General features: G+C 41.3%; 1 protein-coding gene across 1 annotated transcript; it reads left to right on the forward strand.

Moving 5' to 3' along the window:
* The first annotated feature begins 5,527 nt into the window (after positions 1 to 5,527).
* Slc30a4 (solute carrier family 30 member 4) lies at positions 5,528 to 23,969 on the forward strand. The gene is made up of 7 exons (XM_070026633.1): positions 5,528 to 6,519; positions 13,739 to 13,885; positions 15,716 to 15,869; positions 17,455 to 17,653; positions 18,320 to 18,425; positions 19,634 to 19,768; positions 20,334 to 23,969. Exons 1-7 carry the CDS (start codon positions 6,081 to 6,083, stop codon positions 20,486 to 20,488), a joined length of 1,335 nt encoding a protein of 444 aa, XP_069882734.1. The 5' UTR covers positions 5,528 to 6,080; the 3' UTR covers positions 20,489 to 23,969.
* The last annotated feature ends 47 nt before the right edge of the window (positions 23,970 to 24,016 follow it).

Here is a 24,016-nt window from a genome sequence, read left to right on the forward strand (position 1 = left end):
TGCTTATATGGTGCTGAGGACTTGAACTCAGGGCCTCATGCATGCAAGGCAAGCACTCTACCACTGAGCCACCTTCCCAGCCTCTTCCCAATTTGTTTCTAAGGGAGGAATTTCACAAGATGCTATTTTTTTATTTGCTTATTTATTTTACCAGTTGTGGGGCTAGAACTCTGCTTGAGTTACAGCACTACTTGGGGTTTTCTGGTTGTTTATTGGAGATAAGAGTCTCACAGACTTTCCTGCCTGGTCTGGCTTTGAACCGTGATCCTCAGATCTCAGCCTCCTGAGTAGGTAGGATAACAAGTGTGAGCCACCAGTGGCCGGCACTGCTAAGATCTTAAAGTGCTAGCAAATAGTTTATCTATGAAACAAGGGTCTGTCTCTCTTAGTATCCTTGCTGGAGGTGCTTTTTTTTTCTGCAGGTCATCCAATTAAGGCACAAATGGAAAGAAACAGAGGAAGACAGGGTAGACATGATTGGATCTGAACTATGAAACCATCTGAAATCTGAGTTCCTGCTGTCATCCTAGCTGCTCAGGAGGCTGAGATTTGAGGATCACAATTCAAAGCCAGCCAGGGCAGGAAAGTCCATGAGACTCTTATCTCCAATTAAACCACTAGAAAAACAGAAGTGGAGCTTCAGCTTAAGTGGTAGAATGCTAGCCTTGAGCAAAAGAATTCAAGGATCTTGTCCAGGCCCTGAATTCAACCAATTTGTTAGCTGCATAACCTTGGCCAAGACCCTTCACTACCCTGAGACTCGGTGTCTCTGTCTTCATCTTTAACTGAGCACTTACTATATGCTAGGAAGTGAAGTTTTATATGCTTTATGTGTATAATGCTTTTTATTCTTTACGGCAGCCCTGTGAAGTGGTAACAGTTACCATCCCCCAAGAAAACTGAAGGGAAGAGAGGTTGCAGAGTCTACAAGAAAACCATGAGATGGTGAATGGTAAAATCAGGATTAAAACACACTCTGACTCCATCACCCATGCACCCATGATTTTTGTTACCACATTCTTCCCAGTGATGTGACTAAAAGAGCTATGGTAAGTTAGGTCCCCTACACAGTGTCTGGCACATCAACCAGCTGTCAGTAAATGTTAGCTATGGTATAATGTTTAGCTTTGTTATTTTTTTTCTCTCCCACAAGATAATCTGGACCAGAAAATGGCCTTTGTTTGTCATGGGTTATTTTTATGTCTGTCTTAGTTAACTGCCCTAAGGTATGTGCCTTTCAATTGAACTTGCGGGCCTCAGCAATTACCTAAACAATCTGTATATTATGGGTCACCTGGTTGAGAGATGGGCTAAATGGCTGGTGACGTTTTCTGTCCACCATGCATAACAAGTCAGTCCCTTCAGAGTGGAAAGAAGTAGAAAGTCTCCTGAAAGAATGTATACTGAGCAATCCCTAGCAGAATTACAGGCAGTGCTGAGATTATAAGTAGGTCATGTTTCAGAAATTCATTTGTCTATTGTTATAAACCCCAAACACAGAGAAATAAAGTTGCAAATGATGGTTACATTCTGAGACCATTTGCAGAAGGTCTGTTGCAAAGCTCATTGATTAAAAAATCATGCCATCAGTTCAAGGGCAGGCCTAGGAACAAGAGCCCATGTGATATTTAAAAAAAGAAAGAAAGAAAGAAAGAAAGAAAGAAAGAAAGAAAGAAAGAAAGAAAGAAAGAAAGAAAGAAAGAAAGAAAGAAAGAAAGAAAGAGAAAAGAATCCAGGCACCAGTGGCTCACACTTGTAATCCTAGCTGCTAAGGAGGCTGAGAGCTGAGGACTGTGGTTCAAAGCCACCTGGGGGGGGGGGGGCTGGGAAGATGGCTTAGTGGTAGTGCCTGAGGCCCTGGGTTCGATTCCCCAGCACCACATAAGCAAAAAGAAAAAAAAGCCAGAAGTGGAGCTGTGGCTCAAGTGGTAGAGCCCTAGCCTTGAGCTAAGAGCTGAGAGACAGCGCCCAGGCCCAGAGTTCAGGCCTCACGACCGGACCCCCCCCCCCAAAAAAAAAAAGCCACCTGAGGCAGGAAAGTCCATGAGACTCTTATCTCCAATTAACCTCAAGAAAACTGAAAATGGTGCTGTTGCTCAAGTGGTAGAGTGCTCATCTTGAGCTGAATTGTTGAGGGACAGCACCCAGGCCCAGAGTTCAAGCCCCACAAATGATCCAAAAAGGAGGAGGAGGAAGAGGAGCAGGAGGAGGAGGCGAGGAGGGGGAGGAGGAAGAAAAAGTAGAGTTAGGGAATGAGGATATTACTCCAGAACTTGTCATCCTAAAAAAAGAAAACTTTTATTATCTCATGCAGCCTCTGTCAGCTACACGTGGCTCACCTGGGTAGTTCTGGCTCAGTACCCACCTTGAGTTTTCAGTCAACACTGCCCAGACTTCATCGGAAGTCTTCCCTAGAGCTGAAGGGTCCATTTGTAGTGGTTGCAGAGCATGGCTGTTGGCTCCACTTCTCCTTACACAGGCCTTTTTATGGGGCTGTTTGAGATCCTTATTCTGTGACAGTGCTCCCCGAAGAGTGAAAAGGAGGCTGCTGCACTGTCTTTTATGACCTCGTCATGTAAGTCACAGTCACTTCAGCCATCTTCTATTCATTTGGGGTCGTGTGCTATTATTAAGTGCTGCCCACACTCCATAGAATGAGGACTAAGCTCCACTTTCTGAAGAGTGATCACAGGATTTGTGTCTGTATCTTTAAATCACCACACAGATTTTTTGGTTGTCTTCCCCTCACTGTCTCCAGGACGTAGTGAGTCAAAACAGTAAAAACCAACAGGAATGCAGAACATTGGACGTTTTCAACAATTAAATACCCAAAAGAACTCAGGCTCTTACCTTTCCCTAAAAATATTCATCACCTTTGTTCCTTGGATGAAATCTTATTTGAAGAATTTATAGTAAAGGAGTATGATGACACTTTGAAGTAGTTGCTTATTCATTTCTATCTCTTCAGTAGAACTCAAGTACTTATAAAAATAAAACAACCTATTCTAAAACTAGATCAGGATTAAGATGGTTGGGTTTAGGAAAGCAATCTGGAGTAAATTCTCGTATCTGCATCCATTGATGAAGGCCAGTGTTTTAGTGAAGTCTGGGGTAGTAGCATTCCCTTGGGATGAGTGGGGTCTCTGGTGTTTTTTTGTTTTGCCAGTCCTTGGGCTTGGACTCAGGGCCTGGGCACTGTCCCTGAGCTTCTTTTTGCTCAAGGCTAGCACTCTTACCACTTGTGCTACAGCACCACTTCTGGCCTTTTCTGTTTATGTGGTACTGAGGAATCGAACCCAGGGCTTCATGCGTGTTTAGGCAAGCACTCCACCACTAAGTCATATTCCCAGCCTGGTGCAGGTTTTTTAACTTGTTCCATGACCTCACCTCTGTAGGAGTATGACAGACAGTAGTGAGAAGGGATAGTCCTGGGATCCAAAAGCAGTTGATGCTCTTGTACTTGAGACATGCAGTATTGTCAGCTATCATCTAACTCTTCAGAGGAAAATGTTGTTTCATGTCGCTTTTTCACTGTATTTTTTGTGGCATGGAATTTGGTAAGACTTACATACTGTTGCAAAAATACAATATAAACAGGATAAAGAGGAGCTTGCACTTTGAAATGAATTATCCTGACAGCATTGCTTTTAGTCTTGAGTCTCAGGCCTCTTTGAGAACATGATGAAAGCTAAGAAAAATAAAGAATTTTGCATTTAGATTTAAGGTCTACAGAACCTCCTGAAAATCCACCAAAAAAAAAAAAACTCAGATCCAAAAATTGAAGACAAGGACATCAAACTCAAGGAAGGACACATTGCTTGGCTTACTGTTATTACGTTTTGCCATTAAAATTTAGGCTTCTTTTTGCTGATACTAGGGTGTGCGTTCAGGGCCTCACACACTTGCTTGGATTTTTTTTTTGCTCATCACTGGGGCTCTACTCCTTGAGTCGGATCTCCATTTCCAGCTTATTGGTTAACTGGAGCTAAGAGTCTAATAGTCTTTTCTGCCTGGGCAGACTTCCAACCTTGAGCCTCAGATCTCATCCTCCTGGGTAGCTAGGATTATAGACACAGGCCATCGGTGTTCAACATAAAATTTAGGCTTTTGGTGCGTGTGTGCTTGTTGTTGTTTTGTGTTTCCCCATAGAGCTGAAAACTGAACTCAGGGCCTTGCACTTGCTAGGCCAATGCTCTTCCATTAAGATAAATCCCACCCTCCCATCCCATCTACCCCCCATATTCTTTTTTTTTTTTATTTGTGAACATACTGTACAGAGGGGTTACAATTACATGGGCAGGATAATGGGTACATTTCTTACCAAGCATTGCAGCCTCCTCCTTTTGTTTACCCTTCACGTCCCTTCCCAGCCTCCCCCCTCCCCCCCAATCCCAATCCTTCTCCTTCTCCCCCATTCCCCCCCCCTCCCCGAACCGACGTTGTAAAGCTCGTTTTGGACATGACAACTTGTACTTCTCATTGTTGCAACAGGTCCACCTGTATCCTTAAACAACTGGTTTTTCCCCACCTCCTCCTCAAGTTATACTGACATCAAATATAGTGAAAGCAGGGGTTATACTGTGGGGGAGGGACATACAAAGCAACAAAGAGATAATCTTATAAATGCGTTAGAAACACATGCATGAAAGAAAAAAAACATTAAAATACATATCTAAGGGTTCATTTTCCTGACATCACATTATCTGACCTTTTCCGCTTGACTCATGCATATACTAGATATTGCAAATAAGTACCCCCCATCTTCTTAAAACATAAAATTTAGATTTAGATCCACAACTGCAACTCAGAATTTAATTTTCTTTTAATGAGTTTATCTGATGTTTGTTGCACAGAAGCAAAAGCCAAGCAGGTAGGTAGCTCTCACCAGCTTGGTGGCAAAAGAAACCTTGCCACAACATCAGAGGAGGGGCAACCCGTATTTGCTGGAAAACAATGATAAACACGGAACAGGACCACAGAACTGCTGACGACCATAGCTTGGTCCTGACCAGTGGATCCGGTCGGGCAGCAAATTTCTGCCCACTTGTCTAAGAAGGCAGCCACGCCAGTGCCAAGAGGCAAGAGCCTCTCGGCTTTCCACCTAGTAGGCAGACAAGCCCTCAGCTGGTTTTCCAGCACCCAAGATCGGACCCTAGATTCCCAAGACCCAGGTGGGGTGGAAGGATCTCCAGACGGGAACACTCATCTAGGAAGGGCCGGTTCGAATCCACTCACTTCAGCTGATGGACCTGGTTGCACACGTCTCCAGTGGGAAGGTGGACGGGATCGGGCACGCGCGCCCAAAGGACGAAGTGGAGCTGGGAAGGGGGGGTGGGCCGGTGGGAACAGCAAGCCACGCCCACTCCTCCGTATTGGTCACGCCCACTTCTCCGTATTGGCCACGCCCACTCCTCCGTATTGGCCCCGCCCCCCGCGGGGGCGCCCAGCGATTGAGCGCCGCCGGCTGTGCGTGTCCCCGGTGCCGATCCCCTCCCTCGCGCGCCTCTCGCGGCGCACGCGCACGCGCCCTCGCGCATGGGCGGGGGAGACGGGGCGGCCGCGCGCGTCGCTCCGGCCTCGGAGGGTTGTTTTTTTTTTTTCCGGTTAAGACTTTCCGGGAAGCTGGCCTTAAAGCGGCGGGCGCGGTAGACGCGTGTACGGCCCGTGGCACCGCCAAGCCCTCCGGCGGCGTGGAGGAGATGCGCAGCGACCCCGCGGCTGCGGCCCAGGTAGGGCGCGCCGCCCCCTAGCGGGAATCCCGAGGCCGGCCGCCCCCCTCGCGCACGCGCACGCGCACGCGCACCCCGCCCACGCCGGCCCCCGACTCGGGTTGGGGCGGGAGTGGTGGGGGGGGGGACGCCTTTCACTCGTAACGGTGTTTGGTTTCCCCCCTCCACACACACACGCGCGCACACACGCACACGCACACACACGCCCTCCCCGCAGGATGGGGAGGGACGCGCGGCCCTGCCCTCGGGACCTGGCGCGGCCGTGAAGGAGCGGCCGCCGCCGCCGCTGGCCGCCCGGCCGCCCCGCGCCGCGCTCGCCCCGCGGCCCCCGCCCCACCCCCGGCCGCGACCATGGCCGGCTCCGGCGCGTGGAAGCGCCTGCGCTCCCTGCTGAGGAAGGACGACGCGCCGCTCTTCTTAAACGACACCAGCGCCTTCGACTTCTCGGACGAGGCGGGGGACGAGGGGCTCCCGCGACGCTTCAACAAGCTGCGCGTGGTGGTCGCCGCCGACGACGACGACGACTCGGAAAGCCCCGGAAGGCCCGCCAACGGCGCGCACCCGGCCCTCCAGGCCGCCGGGGCCGGGGCCGGGGCCGCCGCCGGGGTCGGGGACGACGACTCGCTCCTGGATCAGGATCTGCCTCTGACCCACAGTCAGCTGAGCCTGAAGGTGGACCCCTGCGACAGCTGCAGCCGGCGGAGGGAGCGGCTGAAGCAGAGAAAGGTGAAAACCAGGTTGACCATTGCTGCCGTTCTTTACTTGCTTTTCATGATTGGAGAACTTGTAGGTGAGTTGGGCGGTCAACTCACTTCTCTGTTTGACGTGGTCTCTCCTCCCTGCCCCCTGCCCCGTGCACCCCTGCCCCCCCCCCACACACACCCCTAGAGCCGTCTGTCCATCCGAGCCCGTCCTCACTGGAGTGACAGGCGTGGAGGGGGGCTCCACCTCAGCTTTTCAGGAAGTTGGGTTGAGGATCCTATAGAACTGGTGCTCAGGATGGGGGAAAAGGCCACGGGGTTCCAAAGTGCAGCCGTCGAGTATGACAGAAACTTCCTCCTGGGGGAGAACCTGACCGAATTCCAGTTCTCTTCTTTCCCCCTCCCATACCAGGTCCATCCCCTGGTCAGGTTGAGGACAAGGATCTTCCCCCTGCATCATGTCACTTGGTTTTTGTTTTGTTAATTTTTTTAATGTAAACAATTCTGATCAAATGCCAAGGTTCGTTTGCTGCAATGTTTTGTTGTTTTGTTTTTTTTAAATTAGTGACTCGGTCAAAAGTTGCTTAGTCGTAGAACTTGATGTTGGGGAACACCTGCTCCCTCCTGCTCTCCTAAAGGTTTCGAAAAGCCAGAGGGGTTAAGTTGTGGCGGTTCCTTTGATGACTGATGGGAGAGCCATAGCCACAGTCCGAGGCTTTTGGTTGGTTTGGCTTGGTTTCCTCTACATTTCGCTCATTTGGTCTTTTTATGTATTTTTTAAAAAATTGATAGCCACGAGATTTGCAAAATTCAATACTACCAAGTAAAAACAAAGTTTTTTCAGTATAAAGAAAGCTAGAAATTACCCTGAAGGCTTCTCATTTTTTAATTATTGCAAATAATATATTCTCCCTATAAGATAGATTTTTAGAGATTATTTTTTACCATCATATTGGTTGACTGACCATAGTACAAGGGGAGTTGGTTCCAGGATCCCTTGGGAAATTTCAAATCTAAGGACACTAAGTCCCATATTCAGGTCCTTCTATATACTTTAAACCACTTCTAAATTACTTTTAATACCAAATGTAATATAATGCTATATAAGCAGTTGCTCATATAGCAAAGAGAGAGAAAGGCATCCATGTTGAGTACAGATGCACTGTTTCTTTTGCTTTTCAAACGTTTTTGATCAGTAGTCGGTTGAGTCCAAAGATGCAGAGCTCAGAGAAGACGAATGTCAACGTAATGACAGTTTATAAAATAACATTAAACCAGGGAAATGATTCTGTCATCTAAGGATGAACCATAGTAAGTATAAAATTGGAAGTCCAGGCAAAAATGCTTTACTGGAAGTTCTACATAGAAAATTGTATGTAAGTGTCCTACCTCATTCCATTCCTCAGTGTTTGCTTCAGTCATGCTGATCATTCTCAAGACACCTCTTTCTTGTCATTCAGGCCTTCCCATTGCTTGATCCCTCTAGGTCAATAGCTTTCAAACTTGTTGAGCTCACTAAAGTAGGAAATGCACAACATTGTGACTTGTGTAGGCATGCATACATACATATGCACATACCTGTGTACATAAATGCGTAAGTGAAATAATAATGTTATGCTATGTATTGTAATAATTTCACTTATGTCCATCCCACTAAACTGCTTTCATGGTCAACTTCAAGATCAGAACTTTTATGTGGATTGCTTTTTCCCAAATCTCTTGACTAGTTTCTTAACATCAGTGTCTCATCTCAAAAACACCTCAGAGATCTATATCTCACTGTCTAGGGGGATTTCTTTTTTTCTTTTCTTTTCTTTTCTTTTTTTTTTTGTCAATCATGGGGCTTGAACTCTGGGCCTGGGTGCTGTCCCTGAGCTCTTCTGCTCAAGGCCAGTGCTCTACCACTTGAGCTACAGGGCCACTTCCGGTTTTCAGATGGTTATTTGGAGATGAGTCTCACGGACTTTCCTGTTTAGGCTGGCATTGAATCACCTGGGCTAGCATCGAACAATTTCCCTGCTTAAAAATTTAAATGTTGGGTGGGGAATGTGGTTTATGCATGCATGAAGTTTGATCTTCAGTACCACATAAAAAGCTGGAAGTGGTGCTGTGGCTCAAGTGGGAGAGTGCTAGCCTTGGCAAAAGAAGGTCAGGGACAGAGTCTAGGCCCTGAGTTCAAGCCCCAGAACTAGCAAAAATAAAAATAAAAATTATATGTTATTTGACTTAAGTAAAAAAATATTAAATATACTTGCAATGACCTTCTATTTCTGAAATCTCATATTTGGCAAATGTTGTTTTATGAAAGTTACAGTATTTTTTCCTTTCAAATACTGACTTTAGTTTCAAACAGAATCTTTGTTGAATAATACAGAGATAATAGTACTTAAGATAGGTATTAACATTATTCACATTGTGACATAGAATTTGGTTAAATGAAATATTTATTAAAAGTATGTCCAAAGCACTTAGAATTAAAGCACCATATGTAAGAAGTATGGAGTAATGAAAAATCAAATAATTTAATGATCTGACAGGAGACTTGATTTTGAACCTTGGTTTTACTACTAACGCTCTCAGATATTGGACAAAGTCTGTCTTTGCTTTGTTCCTTCCATTCAGCAAGTACTTTTTGAGTACATACTGTATTCCAAGCCCTAAGCCACATGTTCTAGATAACTAATGGAGAACAAAAGTCTTAACGATTTCTACTATCTGAAGCATTTGATTTTTCCTAATGGAGGAAACATATTAAATAACCACACAATTAAATTCAGATTGTCTTAAATAGTGAAAAAGAACAAGAACTATAAGTTAATAACCAATAAGACATAGTTTATACATGAGCCCGATTCATTTAAACAAACAAACAAAAGAATAGGATTTACCCAAGCAAAGAGAACTGCATGTACAAAGGTCCCAAAGCAATCATTTCCTTAAAAGAAAGTAAAAAGAAGGCCAATATGGCTGGAATGTGGTAAGCATGAGGGACAAAGGAAGATAGGAGGACCAGGTAAGCAGGTCCTGACTGGTCACACTGAATTAGTGTAGTTTTTATTCTAAGCATGGTAGGAATCCATTAAAGAGTTCAAGCAACAGTGAGAAATGATAGGATTTACCTATTTAAAAGGATACCCTGAGCCAGATGCCTGTGGCTTACACCTGTAATCCTAGCTACTCAGGAGGCTGAGATCTGAGGATCATGGTTCAAAGCCAGCCCAGGCAGGAAAGTCTGTGAGACTCTTATCTCCAATAACCACCAGAAAACCAGAAGTGGCACTGTGGCTAAAGTGATAAAGGCCTAGCCTTGAGCTGAAGAGCTGAGGGACAGTTCCCAGACATAGAGTTCAAGCCCCACAACCAACCAACAACAATAAAAAACAAGTCACTTTGAAACTGGTGCCAGTGGCTCACACCTATCATCTTAGCTACTCAGGAGATGAGACCTGAGGATCAGCATTCAAAGCCAGCCCAGACTGAAAAGTCCCTGGACTCTTTTATCTCCAATTAAACATCCCCTCCACCCCTCCACGCCCCCCCTCAAAAAAAAAATGGAAGTGAAACTGAAGCTGTGGCTGTAGTGGATGAGCACTAGCTTTAAGCACAAGAAGTTCAGGGGCAGTGCCCAGACCCTGGGTTCAAGCTCCAGGATGTGTACACATGTACACACACACACACACACACACACACACACACACACACACACACACACACACACACACACACACACACACACACACACACACACACACACACACACACTTTGACTATTATGTGGACAAAGGATTAAAATGTACAATAAAATGTACAATAATGGGAGATAAACAGTTGCAGAAGTCAGGCAAGAAGAAGTTATCATTTTTACTAGAATGGATGTAGAAAACTATACTGACTGAGAAACAGTCCAGAAGAAATATTGAAAACATTAACTGCTAATTTGGATGTCGAAGTTGAGGAGATAGCAGTGGCAGGAGTAATTCTGAAGTTTCTCACCTAAGAAGCTGACTGCTTGAAACCTCGTTTATGAAGTAGGCCCCTCCCAAGAAAGGGCTCAAGCGTTGTTCTAAATAGGTTAATTTGCACATGAAATAGTCAAGTGGAAACGTCTAGTTGGTTGTTAAATAAGGTCTGTGGTTCAGAAGACAGGTTAAAGGAGAGAAAGAGTATGTAGTATCACAAGAATGTAGAAAATTATCTACAGAGCTTAAATCCTGTGGAACACTCAGCAGGTGTCCTAAAATCCAAGAAAATAGAGTAGTACTCCCCCCCTTACTCTCATTTTCACTTTCATGGTTTTTACTTTCCATAAGTTTAGTTAACCACAGTCAGCCACAGCCTGAAAATATGAAATGGAAAATCCCAGAAATAAACATTCCATAAGTTTTAAATTGTTCACTATTCCAAGTGTTGTGATGGAATCTCACTCCAGGTCCATCCTGCCCAGAATGTGAATCATCCCTTTGTCTAACATGTCAGCACATAACTTTTATGATCTTATATTGTTCTATTTTATTACTAGTTGTTGTTAATATCTTATTGTACCTAACTTAAAAGATGAAGTTTTTCATAGGTTTGTATATGTACAAAAAAACATAGTATGTATTGCATTTGGTACTCTTCAAGATTTCAAGCATCTACTGCGGGGGGTTGTCTTGGAATGTATCTCTGTAGGATAAAGGAGACAACTGCATTTAAAAATGGAAATAAGGAAGTGGTTCTGTGGCTCCAGTGGTAGAGCACTAGCCTTGAGTTGAAGAGCTGAAGGACAACGCTCAAGCCTAGAGTTCAAGCCCCATGACCAACAAAAAAAAAAGAGAAAAAAGAAAAAAATGTAAATAAGTAGACTAGGTAGATTAAAACTATTAGCGGATTTTCCTGCCTGGGCTGGCTTTGAACCTCAGATCACCATCCTGAGTAGCAAGTATTATAGGTGTGAGCCACTGGGCACCTGGCTAGCATTTGCAGTTCTTTTTTTTTTTTTTTTTCTGTCTTTTTTTCTTTTTTTTTGATCGGTTGTGGGCCTGAACTCTATGCCTGGACTCTTATCTCTTAGCTCTTCAGCTCAAGGCCAGCACTCTACCACTTGAGCCACAGCACCACTTCCAGCCTTTTCTGCTTATGTGGGGCTGAGAAATCAAACCCAGGGCCTCATACATGCAAGGCAAGCACCCTACCACTGAGCCACCTTCCAAGACCTACCACTTGGATTTCTAATGGAGGAATACTAATACTACCCATTCAGGTACCACATTGGAGAGCAACTAGACTAGCAAATCCTAGAGAAGGATGTGTACAAAGGACTTCTGGAAATGTGCATGAAGAAAGTTAAGTAGAAAGAAGTAGAGTTTGTTTTTCTTTTGCTGGCCCAGGGGCTTGAACTCTGGGCCTGGGAGCTGTCCCTGAGCTTCTTTTTTGCTCAACGCTAACACTCTACCACTTGAGCCCCACAGCACTACTCCTGGACTTTTCTGAGTAGTTTATTGGAGATAACAGTGTCACAGACTTTTTTTTAGCCTGGGATGGCTTTGAACCAAGATTCTCAGATCTCAGCCTCCTGAGTAGCTAGGATTACAGGCATGAGCTACCAGAGCTCAGCCAAAAGTTGAGCTTTTGAATGATAAAAATAGAAAAGAAAAGAAAGCTCCAGAGAAAAGTTAGAAAATGAAATAACATGCTTTTTCAGAGTAGAATCGAAGGATGGATGATAACAGTAGAGAAAGATAAGGGAAGATTTATCCATGAAGGGAGATAATTGAAGATTACTAGTGGATATCTGAAATCATGGCTCTTAACATACCCTAATACATAGTCTTAGTCCATTTTCAGTTTCTGAAACTGAATACCACAGATTGAGTAATTTATAAAGAACAAGGGTTTGCTGGGGTATGATTCTAAAGACTGAAACTTAAAATCAGGTGGCTCCATCTGGTAGGTCCCTCTTTGCATAGTCCCAAGGCAGTACTATGTGTCACATGGTTATAAATCAACAGTCCCATTGAGTTAAGAGTCCTTATGGTCTCATTTAACCTTAATTACCACCAAAGGGGAAGATTCAGTTTCCAGCATCTTAATAAGTCACAGTGGGGATTAAATATCAACATGAGTTTTAATGGAGACATTCAAACAATAGCTCTTACAGTATTTACTTTTACACATTATTATCAACATGTTTTCTTTCATTCATTCACTGATGCTTGAACACAGGGCCTCTCCAGCTTGCTAGACAGGAGCTCTGCCATGTAAGCCACTGCCCCCAGCCCTCTTTATTTAGGTTATTTTTCAGGTAAGATCTCTAGTTTCTTATGGAGATTATGATCCTCCTACTTGGAATGAGAGTCATATATCCCTACACCCAGCTTTTCTGTTAAGGTAGGGTGTCACTAACTTTATGCCCAGACTGGCCTTGAACCACGATCTTCCTGATCTCAGCCTCCTGAATAATTAAGACTTGAGATGTGAACCACTAGAACTGGCCAGAACTTGTTTTCTAAAACCACCTTTTGTTCCGCTATTTAGAGACATTGCTATCATGTCCAAGTTAATAAGTTATTTTTTGCCTATTTTGTTGAACTAATCATACACATTTTGTGAATTGTGTTAGTTTTGTTTGGTTTTCAGACTCTCCTGAAAAAGTGAACACATAGCTTTTCCTCAGCGTTTGCAGTTTAGATGACATGGCTATTGATTCACTGTCTCATAGAATTACTGGGCTGAGCAAAAGCTGCAGTACTAACACATTTCTCTCTACATGTATGCTACCAAATTAGCAAGCTTTTGAAGAGTCATTGACTCCTTGGAGAATCTGTTAAAAGAAATGGATTTTCTTACCAGAAATTTGTGCAGTGGACCCTCAATATCCATAGTTCCACGTCATGGATTCCACTGTGGTTCAAAAAAACAAAAACAAGGCATTAGTGCTGAATATGTCCAGACTTGCTCTCTTGTCATTATGTCCTAAATAATGGTATATAAAAGCAATTTAACATTAATATTGTAGATGTTATTAGTCATCTAGGGATGACTTAAAGTATACAGAAGGAGATGTATCAGCGTTTGTAAATTCACTGTTTTATATAAAGATACTTTCTGATTAGAGGAGTTCTGGAACCAGACCCCACAGATACTGAAGGATGACTAGACACTTACATTATGCTTACATAAAACATCAGAATACTTCGATGTAATTTAACAGGATAAACATTTACTTCACAGATTTCTGTTTTTGTAGGATAGTATATATTTCAGGTTTGTTCACTTATATATTGTTTAAATTAACTTGTTCTTTGTCCTCTTCTCCCTTACTCTAAGGTGGATACATAGCAAATAGCCTAGCAATTATGACCGATGCACTTCATATGTTGACCGATCTGAGTGCCATCATACTCACGCTGCTTGCTTTGTGGTTGTCTTCAAAGTCACCAACCAGAAGATTCACTTTTGGATTTCATCGCTTAGGTATTTGTTTTGATTTAAATTGTCTTATACTAAAACCACAATGAACTATAATCTTGATTAGCTGCAGTCTTTACAGTTTTAACTTGTTTGAACAAAAACAATACAATTACAGAGTTATTCCAGCCATCGAGGCTTAACTCATTAATGAGCACTAGCTTCTTCCTTTTCACCTCAACAATTCCAACCAAAGCTCCTGAAGTCTGGATTTTAAGTATCATGATAGGTATAATATGTACAATGAACATCTTCCTTTGGTGCGTTCACATTTTTATTAGCCTATTTTGAACAGAGAATTAAGAAGGGTTAAATAGCCAGGCACCAGTGGCTCATGCCTGTAATCCTAACTACTTTGGAGGCTGAGCACTGAGGATCAAGCTTCAAAGCCAGCCCAGACAGGAAAATCTCAAAACTGTGTTTTTTTTGGTCCAAGCCCCAGGACTCAAGGCTCAAGGCCTGGACACTTTTTTGTTTAAGGCTAGCACTCTACCACTTGAGCCACAGTCCATCTTCTGGCTATTTTTTTCTGGTGCTTTCTCAGAGATAAGAGTCTCATGAACTTCCCTGCCCAGGCTGGCAGTGATCTTTACTAACTTGGTATTATCAAACTTTAATGATTAAAATGTTCACTAGCTTAGTAGGCATAAAAAGAATATCTTCTTACTGAATTTCTTTTGTTATGATTAATTTTTGAGAATTTTTGGGTCATTACAGTAAATTACTATTTTTGTCCTTTGCCCATTTTTCTTCTAAGGTGTTTGCTTCCCTATTGATTTTTCTTTTTTTATTAGCATACATTACTTGTACAGAGGGGTTCTTTGTGATATTTTCACACATGTAAACAATGTATCAGGTCACTACTCCCTCTGCTAATCTCTTCCATCTCACTCCCCCTCTTAAAACAGTTTCAACAGGTTTCACCATTTCAGGTTTCATACATGCAGATAAATTACATGGACCATGTTCATCCTCATCCTCTTTGCTAGCCCTTCCCGTTGATTCCCCTCCCCTCTCCCTGTCTGCGATTCATTTATTTTTAAGTATATTTTTTTGAAATTAGCACTGTAAAAAAATTGGGCTGGGAATGTGGTTTAGTAGGAGAGTGCTTGCCTAGCATGCATGAAGCTCTGGGTTCGAGTCCTCGGTACCACATACACAGAAAAGGTGAGAAGTGGCACTGTGGCTTAAGTGGTAGAGTGCTAGCCGTGAGCAAAAGAAGCTCAGTACCCAGCCCTGAATTCCAGCCCCAGGACTGGCAAAAAAAAAAAAAAAGTCTACTTTGTATCTTTTAGCCAAGTGCCAGTGGCATAATCCTAGCTACTCAGGAGGCTGAGATCTGAGGATCAGGGTTTGAAGGCAGCCCAGGCAGGAAGTCCATGAGACTCTTATCTCCATTAAACTACTTAGAAAAAGCTGGAAGTGATCCTGTAGGTTTAAGTGGTAGAGTGCTTAGCCTTGAGCACAGCAAGGTTCAGGGACAGAGCCCAGGCCCTGAGTTCAAGCCCCAGGACCTGCAAAAAGAAAAAGAAAAGAAAAGAAATTAGTCTGTACTTATATATGTTACAAGTATTTCTCTCCGTTTGTCATTGTTTACCTATAGGGGTCTGCAAATGTACATAATTAAAGTATGAGTGGAGAGAGGGGGATGGGATAAATGAGTGCAGAACCCAGATCATTCAAGCAGCTGGATGTTTTCTTAAATGAGAAAAAAGAAACATTAAAAATGGTATATTGCTTTTACCTACTTAGAAAAAAATGAAAATAAAAACCTATAGTAGTTAGTATGAAGTTTAAAAACTGTGTTGAAAATGTATGTTTTATGTTTCCTTCCAGAGGTTTTGTCGGCCATGATTAGTGTGCTGTTGGTCTATGTTCTTATGGGATTCCTTTTATACGAAGCTGTGCAAAGAACTATCCATATGAACTATGAAATAAACGGAGATATCATGCTGATCACCGCAGCTGTTGGAGTTGCAGTTAATATAATGTAAGCTTGGGTTTTTTCACATAATATTTTCAGGTATTAGAAACTTTGAGACTGTTATACATACATTCATTCAAACTGTGAAATATTGTCATGGTTTAATTTTTTTTTTTTTTTTTGGTTGGTCATGGGGCTTGATCTCTAGGCCTGGGCGCTGTCCCTGAGCTCTTCAGCTCAAGGAAAGCACTCTACCACTTGGGCCACAGCTCCACTTCCAGTTTTCTGGTGGTTAATTGGAGATAAGAGTCTCACAAACTTTCCTGCCTGGACTGGCTTTGAACCATGATCCTCAAATCTCAGCCCCCTGAGTAGCTAGGATTACAGGAGTGAGCTACTGGTGCCCAGTCTTGGTTTAAAATTTATATATAGTCCATTAGTTGTTTTTATAAATGTTAGTTCTTACAAATGTTAATAAAAATCAAGACATTATAATCCCTTCTTAGTTTGTTGAGTTATACTGGAGTTTGACCAACAATCAAGATTTAAGCAGAATAATGTCTTCTGTTATTTGACATTTTAGAGTACTTTTGTATTAGCTAGACGTTTTAAACTTATTTTCCTGAAAGTACTCAATTTTTAGGTGATACGTTTAAGTTGAGTCAGCAAACTTTTTTTTTAAAGAAAGGAACTGTGGGTAGAGTTTGATGGGTAACATCTTGCCGGCATGCACAAAGTCTGGAGTCCAGTCTCTAGAACCAACAAAAAGAATAGTAAATATTGTAGTCTTTGATTTATAGTTTCTTTTGAAACTATTGATTCCCTGCTGTCACAAAACAAAAGCAGACATATTCACTGGGCAAACAAATGACCATGGTTGTATTCCAGTAAAACTTTATCTACAAAAACAATAAGCCAAATATGATTTCCTAGCCTTGGTTTAACCAGTCACTACCTAGTGGCTTCTATCAAGCTTCTAATTTAATCAAAAGCCCCTGCAACAGCCATTTGTTGTTGTTTTCGTGCCTGTACTGAGGCTTGAACTTAGAACCTCATAACCTTGCTTAGCATTTTTGCTCAAGCCTGAGCTCTATTGCTTGAGGCATACCTCCACTTTTGGCTTTTTGGAGATTAACTGGAGGTAAGAATCTCTCAGATTTGACTGACCCAGGCTGGCTTCAAACTAAGATCCTCAGATATCAGCCTCCCCAGTCATTCAGATTTTAGGTGTGAGCCACTGTCACCTGCCCAGCAGCCTTTCCTAAGTAAAACCTGTGTGCCCTGCCCCCGCCCCCGCCATCTTAACCTCTAGTGCTTTTTGCTCACTTTATCCAGGCCACAGTGGCTGTTGTGGTTTTGTTTTTCCAAGTACATGGAGAAACTTTTTCATTTTTGGGCCTTTGTCTGCTCTCTGCCCTGAGCATTTATTCCTGACTTTCTTCAGGTCTCTGTTCAAATGGGGATAGGGATATGTCGGTCTTGACTCACTGCTTTGACCCCAGCACCTAGAACAGTACCTGATACATAATAGGTACTCAAAGATTTATTAAATGAATGAGTTCTGTGCTGCCTCATTCATTTCTGAATAGTGGCTAATATTTTAACCAACTATTTTAGGGAAAATAATAATGTTTTCTTTTATTTTTGACAGAATGGGGTTTCTGTTGAACCAATCTGGTCACCATCACTCCCATTCCCATTCCCTGCCTTCAAATTCTCCTACCACAGGTTCTGGTGGACACAGCCATGGGCAGGATAGCTTGGCGGTGAGAGCTGCGTTTGTCCATGCCCTGGGGGATTTGGTACAGAGTGTTGGTGTGCTAATAGCTGCCTACATCATACGATTCAAGGTAACATGATAGCTAATTTTCCTACTTCGAAGTCACTTAATTTTAGCATTGAAACTAAAGCTGCTTTTCTTTCATCAGTATGCTGGATATGAGTGCCAGTTCTGTTCATTGGTGTAAGCTTAATTAGCCCTGCCATGTATTACACCAATGCCATTTATATGCATTGGTATAAACTTAATTGACCAAGAGTGCAGTTCTTTTCTTAGCAATAAATACAATGGTATCACTCATCAGGTACCTTATCTACAGTTGGCTTTGATGGCATCTTCTCACTGTAAGCCTTGTCACTGAACTGCTTGGTGGTGAAACAATGCTCTAGATTAGAATCTAGATCCAGTCTTAGCCTGCATGCCCCTCAAAATTGAGTTCCCTCTTATTTACTCCTTATACCTTTGATATTTTATGATTCTGGGTAAAAGACTTAGAAAAGGTACAAAGGAGAATAACATAACAAGCAATTAAATTTCCAGAAATCGGTCCCCTGAAGAAAGTCATTTTAAACATTAAGAAAGAGTAGAGATGTTCCTTAATTACAGTGTTCAAGTTTTGAAGGTAATCTCTAATCTACTAAAGAGATCCAGAGGACAGGGGGTGTATGCCTGGCTTTGCTTTATAGCCTGCTTGTTGTTGACATTTAATTGTATACTCTCATCTGTTACTTTTTAGCCAGAATACAAGATTGCTGATCCCATCTGTACATACATATTTTCATTACTTGTGGCTTTTACAACATTTCGCATCATCTGGGACACAGTAGTTATAATATTGGAAGGTAAGCTCTCACTAATATCTCCTTTGTGTATTCATTGGAGATTGGGAGTCAGAGGGACACTGGGTAGGAGCTCTCTTTTATATTTTGCTTGTATTTCTTAGGCTCCGTAACACTGCCTTATGTGTACTGAGCATTTGAGTATTCATGCATTCTCTCATACATTATCTCTTTGGCCCTTATTATAAGTAAAATAGACAGAGAGTGGATAAATTATTCCTTTTTTTTCTTTTTTTTTCTTTTTTTGACAGTCCTGGGGCTTGAACTCAGGGTCTGGACTCTGTCCCTGAGCCTCTCTGTGCTCAAAGCTAGTACTGTGCCACTTGAGCCATAGCACCACTTCTGGCTTTTTCTGTTTATGTGGTACTGAGGACTCAAACCCAGGGCTTCTTGCATGTTACAAGGCAAGAACTCTACCACTAAACCACATTCCCAGCCCAGATTATTCCTATTTATAAACAAGATTAGCTGGGTGCCACTGGCTCATGCCCAGCTACTCAGAACAGTGAGATCTGAGGATTGATGTTCAAAACCAACCCTGGGCTTTGAAACTCTTATCTCCAATAAACTACTCAGATAAAGCTGGAAATGGCACTGTGGTTCAAGTGGTAGAAAGCTAGCCTTGTGCACAGAGAGGCTCAGGACAGTGCCCAGGTTGAGTCCAGGCCCCAGGACAGGCAAAAGAAACACCAAAAAAAACAAAATATAAACAAGATTATACTTCAGAGGGATAACATAACATTGTTAATACACTGGAGCCAGAACAAGAATGCAATTTTTGATTCTTAATATGATTATGTCTTTTGGCTTATGTAATTCCTTAATCCTACTTAATGTGTGACTTTGTTGTACTGATGACAGCTTTTCTTACTGATAGCATGTCTAAGCATGAAAATAAAAGTTAGACTGTAAACTTATCATTATTGGATTCTTTTTTCTCCTTAGTTTGTTCTAGCTTTTCTGTTAAACTATTCTGATTTGATTGGCGTTCTCTTCTAGTGGGTATAGCATTTTTAAAGTATCTATTAACGCCATATATTTCCTGTATTTTTATAAACACATGCATATAGTTTGTTAAAAATCTAATATAGTTTAAAATACTGTTTAAACTGAATTTAGCAAAGCCATTTATTTTCTTTGAATATAATTTAAAACTTTTTCTTTACAAGGTAAGGAATTTACTTACAAATTGTAATATTCTGAACTAATAGGTGTACCGAGCCATTTGAATGTAGATTATATCAAAGAAGCCTTGATGAAAATAGAAGATGTATATTCTGTGGAAGATTTGAATATCTGGTCTCTCACTTCAGGAAAATCTACTGCCATAGTTCACATGCAGCTAAGTAAGTTGCTGATAGCAAATGTGGGCCTGCCTGGGGTTTGTGGACTTCTATCTTTGGAATTAAGCATGTGAGCTTATAATTAAGTAGGAAGACTTTCCTGCTGACAAGATTTAGGGGGGGGAAAAACTCCTCAAAAGGTAAGATGCAGGTCACTGTTACTAGCAAAGTAATTTTTTTTTTATCTCTTTGGGAGTCAAATTGATACTTACCTTGAGATTAAAGACTTAAAGAATATTTACTGTGCTCTTCTATATAAGCAAAGCAAGGGCTCTTATGTTTATTTAAGTTGTTTCACAGAGTGATTCTATTTTTTTTAAATAATACAGATAAATGGTTTATTTTTTATGTACGTAATATCTTTTCATTGTTGCCACTATTCTTTCGCCAGATGGACTGTAGAGCTTTTTAATAACGCACTCCCACTTCCCTAGCAGGAATATCAGAATAGATACAAGTAGACTATGACAGTGCTCAACAGTGTAAAAAGAGTGTTTCTTCCCTGTGTCTTACTCACCAGTGCGTAACTGTACAATAAATAGTAATAACATTTTTTTTGACATTGCAGTTCCTGGAAGTTCATCTAAATGGGAAGAAGTACAGTCCAAAGCAAAGCATTTATTATTGAACACATTTGGCATGTATAAATGTACTATCCAGCTTCAGAGTTACAGGCAAGAAGTGAACAGAACTTGTGCAAATTGTCAGAATTTCAGTCCCTGATTTGTACGTGTTTTGGGGCCTACTGCCTTATTTATCCACAGTCATAGACTTGAGAGCAATAAAAGCAAACCCAAGTGAGAAAATGGAATCACTGACAGCTGTGTCCATAGCGAGCACCAGTCTCAAAACAGTCACTCCAGCCTGCCTATGTGAGACTCTGTTCAATGTAAAATGAGCCGTCACCATGATTGTTGGATGAAGAAGTTTTCAAAATACTGTTTACAGAATGAGATGTTACTCTACAGATACCTCATGGAAGACAATCCAGTCCCGTACTTCATCAATCTGACAGAATATGTGTCTTCAAGAAGCATCAGAATTCAGTATTTGCATTTAAACACACTTTTTAAAGGCCATTTTATACCAAGCCAGTGCTAGCAAACTCAGTTGTATTTTTTAAATTATGTAATCTTGACATTCAGCTTCTAGAATTGCTGCCTCTTTTTACCAAAATTATTTCTCAACAGATTTCAGAAAGTACTGGTAATTATTCAGAGAAGGGAATAAGCATGTATTCCTAGGTGTCTCAGAACTGTTCATTTCACAAATAAGTTTTAATGTTATAGTTATACTTAACATTTTTTCCAGATATTGCTGAGTCTTGAATCTCAAAGTTAATGTTTTTTATTATTTGTAATCTTGTCACAACAAAATCTTCACAAATTATGGTCGTTGTCATTAAGTTATTTAGAAAATATTTTAATATAATTCTGAATGGCAGAAATTAGGCTTAACCTCAAATTACCATATGATTATTTAAAACAATAAAGAAGGGAAGATGGGATTGGAGTCTCAAATTTATATCTTCCTAAAATCACTTTTATTGTGAAATTTTCTTAAAATCAGTAAGAGACTGCAAAATGTAAGTTATTATCATCTATCCCTTTAAGAACTGCCAACATTTTGTATAGTTTGCTTGGTACTATATGAGCCTATATGAAGGTAACTTTATAGGGCTACATTTGAGTTTGTAATGCCACATGCAGATTGACCACTTCAGAGAGAATGTCTGGTTTATGATAGAGGATAAAAACCTCCAGATACAAATTTGAAGTTTTTCTCAGAGGGGTTGGAGGAGATATTAGTTTGAGAAAACAAATGGAAACGGTTTTTGATTTGTGTGTGTGTGTGTGTGTGTGTGTGTGTGTGTGTGTGTGTGTGTGTGTGTGTGTAGAGAGGGTGGGGGAGAGGCAGAAAGGGCGCGAGAGCACACTGGGATGGGGATTGATATCAAATCTGTGTTGTAGAGACAGGATATTTCCAGACTGAAGACAATCTAATTGGAAACTGTTGTGTTAAGAGGTAGCGGTGAATATTCATGTTTCATTTAGCAACCATTGTTTTTGAGTTAACTTCGTGCACACTAGAACTCCCTGTTCAATATGCACTCTTCATATGATTCTTGGCTCCTCAAAGAATCAGTGTAGAGTAACAATGTACCAGACAAGTTGTGAATTAAACTTCTAGGTAGGCCTGCCAGATAACTTACAAATGAGGAATGGGAAACAGAATCCATCTTCTTAGCACATACTTTATAAGTAACCCAAAATAAGGTAACCTGAATTTGCCTAAAAGGTTGCTGGGAAAAGATGGTATCAGTAGCAGAGTTGATGGTATCTAGGAAACTCAGTACAAGATTCAAGAACTGATAGATTCTTTGGCCTCTTGTACTTCTCCCACAGAGAAGGATATTAACCTAGCATCTACAGCCAAGGACTGCATAGCTTCTGACAACTTTGCTCTGTCCTTCCTGTGATGAGCTGCAAGCACATCGTGGTTACACCACTCAGCTGAGCCCTGGGAAGCTTGTCTCTTACCCTGTGAACGCAGGGGCTGAATTGGACAAACACAGCATTACTAATTTTGCACTTGGAAAAACACATCACAGCATTTCTTCAATACAGTGTTTTCCAAGTAATATTTGTATCCATTAATCTGAGTTATTTGCATACTTTAATCTGTTTCACAGCACTGCCGAGTTACAGATACTTTTTGTTGATCTTGCTTCCTTTACAAATGTAATGGAAATGCAGTTCAATAGGATAAATTTCTGAGAGATTGATGTGCAGTACTGGAAGCTATTGTAATTCCTACATTTCCTTTAGCTATGCTTCATGTACTGTGAGACTGTACTTTTACAACTATAGTCTCCATCAGTATTGTTTGCCAAGTCACTGGATGTCTTATTTTGCTGATTTTTCCTCCTTGGATGCTTTATGTCTGTTCTCTACCACTAAGATTCCTGCTCTTAGGAGTCTCAGTATTCTGTCTCTCCCACCCAGGTGATCTTTCCAGAATGGACATAGTCAAGAACAGACACAAATACAAGAGCTTGTTTTAATGTAAGCAAAAAACATTTTTCAGAGAGGATGCACCACTAGGAAGTGTATTTTTCTGGGGAGATCTTTAAAAACAAACCACTGATTGTTCCTGGTTTAGATTGCTACACACTAAACTTCATAAAGCACATATGAGAGAGAGGCTGCAGCCCCCTGTCAGGACCAAACAACCACTCTGCACATTGTCTTTGAGGTAATCATTTCATTCTAAAAGCAAACATAGTTCAGCTACATTATTTTCTTCATATATGTTTATTTTGTTTGGCTCACCTAACAAGATATTATCGAATTTGAACCCATTCTAAGAAGTTTTAGGCAGTTTTGCTGTGAATTACCTTGCACATAATAAATTTAAAGTTACAGAATATGGACCTAGATAAAAGATGAGTTCACTTGGTTCAGGAGGCAAGTTTGATCGCCAGATAATTGGTGAAGTTTAATATCTCTAGCCGGAAACTGTTTGCACACTCTTAACTCCAGATAAGTCATGTGAATCCTGTCAGCAAGGGCTTTATGTCTGGTTTAGAGTTCACGAGTCTAGTACACCATTTGTGGTATGAGAGGGAACATGGAAGAGCGTGAAGAGGAGAAATTGTGGGGAGTTCTCAGTGCAGTCACTGTGCGCTCGCTTACAAGTGGTTTAGCTGCTCTTCCAATAATCACATTGAAAGGACCAACAGGCATTTTGTGATTTTCCTTCAGATTGGATAACATTTGTGGAGTCTTTCCTAGCGAAATCTGTGATAGTATCAAATTTAAATAGTGTAGCGAGATAAAATTGAAATGTGTCAAAATTTCCACATTCACTCTGGAAGATGCTGTATATTCGGAAAGCTTAGCCTTCTCTAAATGTTATTTAATAAGCCATATCACAGTTTAAGAAATTGTAGATACTTTTCCATATGCCCCTTTAGAAACCAAGTATTTTACAAATGATTGATTTTGGAAAGATTTTGAGACTGGGGTTTTGTCCATGTAATTAGGATCAAAGTCTATGTACTGTATTTGCAATTCAAATTGTAATTTCCTATATGTTTATTAATAAAGTGTCATTTTGCCATGTGGTTTATTAAAAAATGTACAGTCCGTTAAATTTTTGTTCTTTTCATCAATTGTAGTAGGCCTTAAAACATACTCTTAATAAAAAGCATTTGAACATTGTAACCTACCTAGTTTTATGATCTCAAAT

The sequence above is a fragment of the Dipodomys merriami genome, unplaced genomic scaffold, assembly GCF_024711535.1.
Source record: "Dipodomys merriami isolate MVZ:Mamm:240054 unplaced genomic scaffold, mDipMer1.0.p SCAF_185, whole genome shotgun sequence".
Classification (NCBI taxonomy): domain Eukaryota; kingdom Metazoa; phylum Chordata; class Mammalia; order Rodentia; family Heteromyidae; genus Dipodomys; species Dipodomys merriami.

What these genes read in the sequence shown, in the direction of transcription:
- Slc30a4 (XM_070026633.1), top strand. Translation starts at nt 6,081, where the DNA reads ATGGCCGGCTCCGGCGCGTGGAAGCGCCTGCGCTCCCTGCTGAGGAAG. An exon ending in CATGATTGGAGAACTTGTAG is followed by an intron (nt 6,520 to 13,738) that starts GTGAGTTGGGCG and finishes CCTTACTCTAAG; the next exon opens with GTGGATACATAGCAAATAGC. An exon ending in CCTACATCATACGATTCAAG is followed by an intron (nt 17,654 to 18,319) that starts GTAACATGATAG and finishes GTTACTTTTTAG; the next exon opens with CCAGAATACAAGATTGCTGA.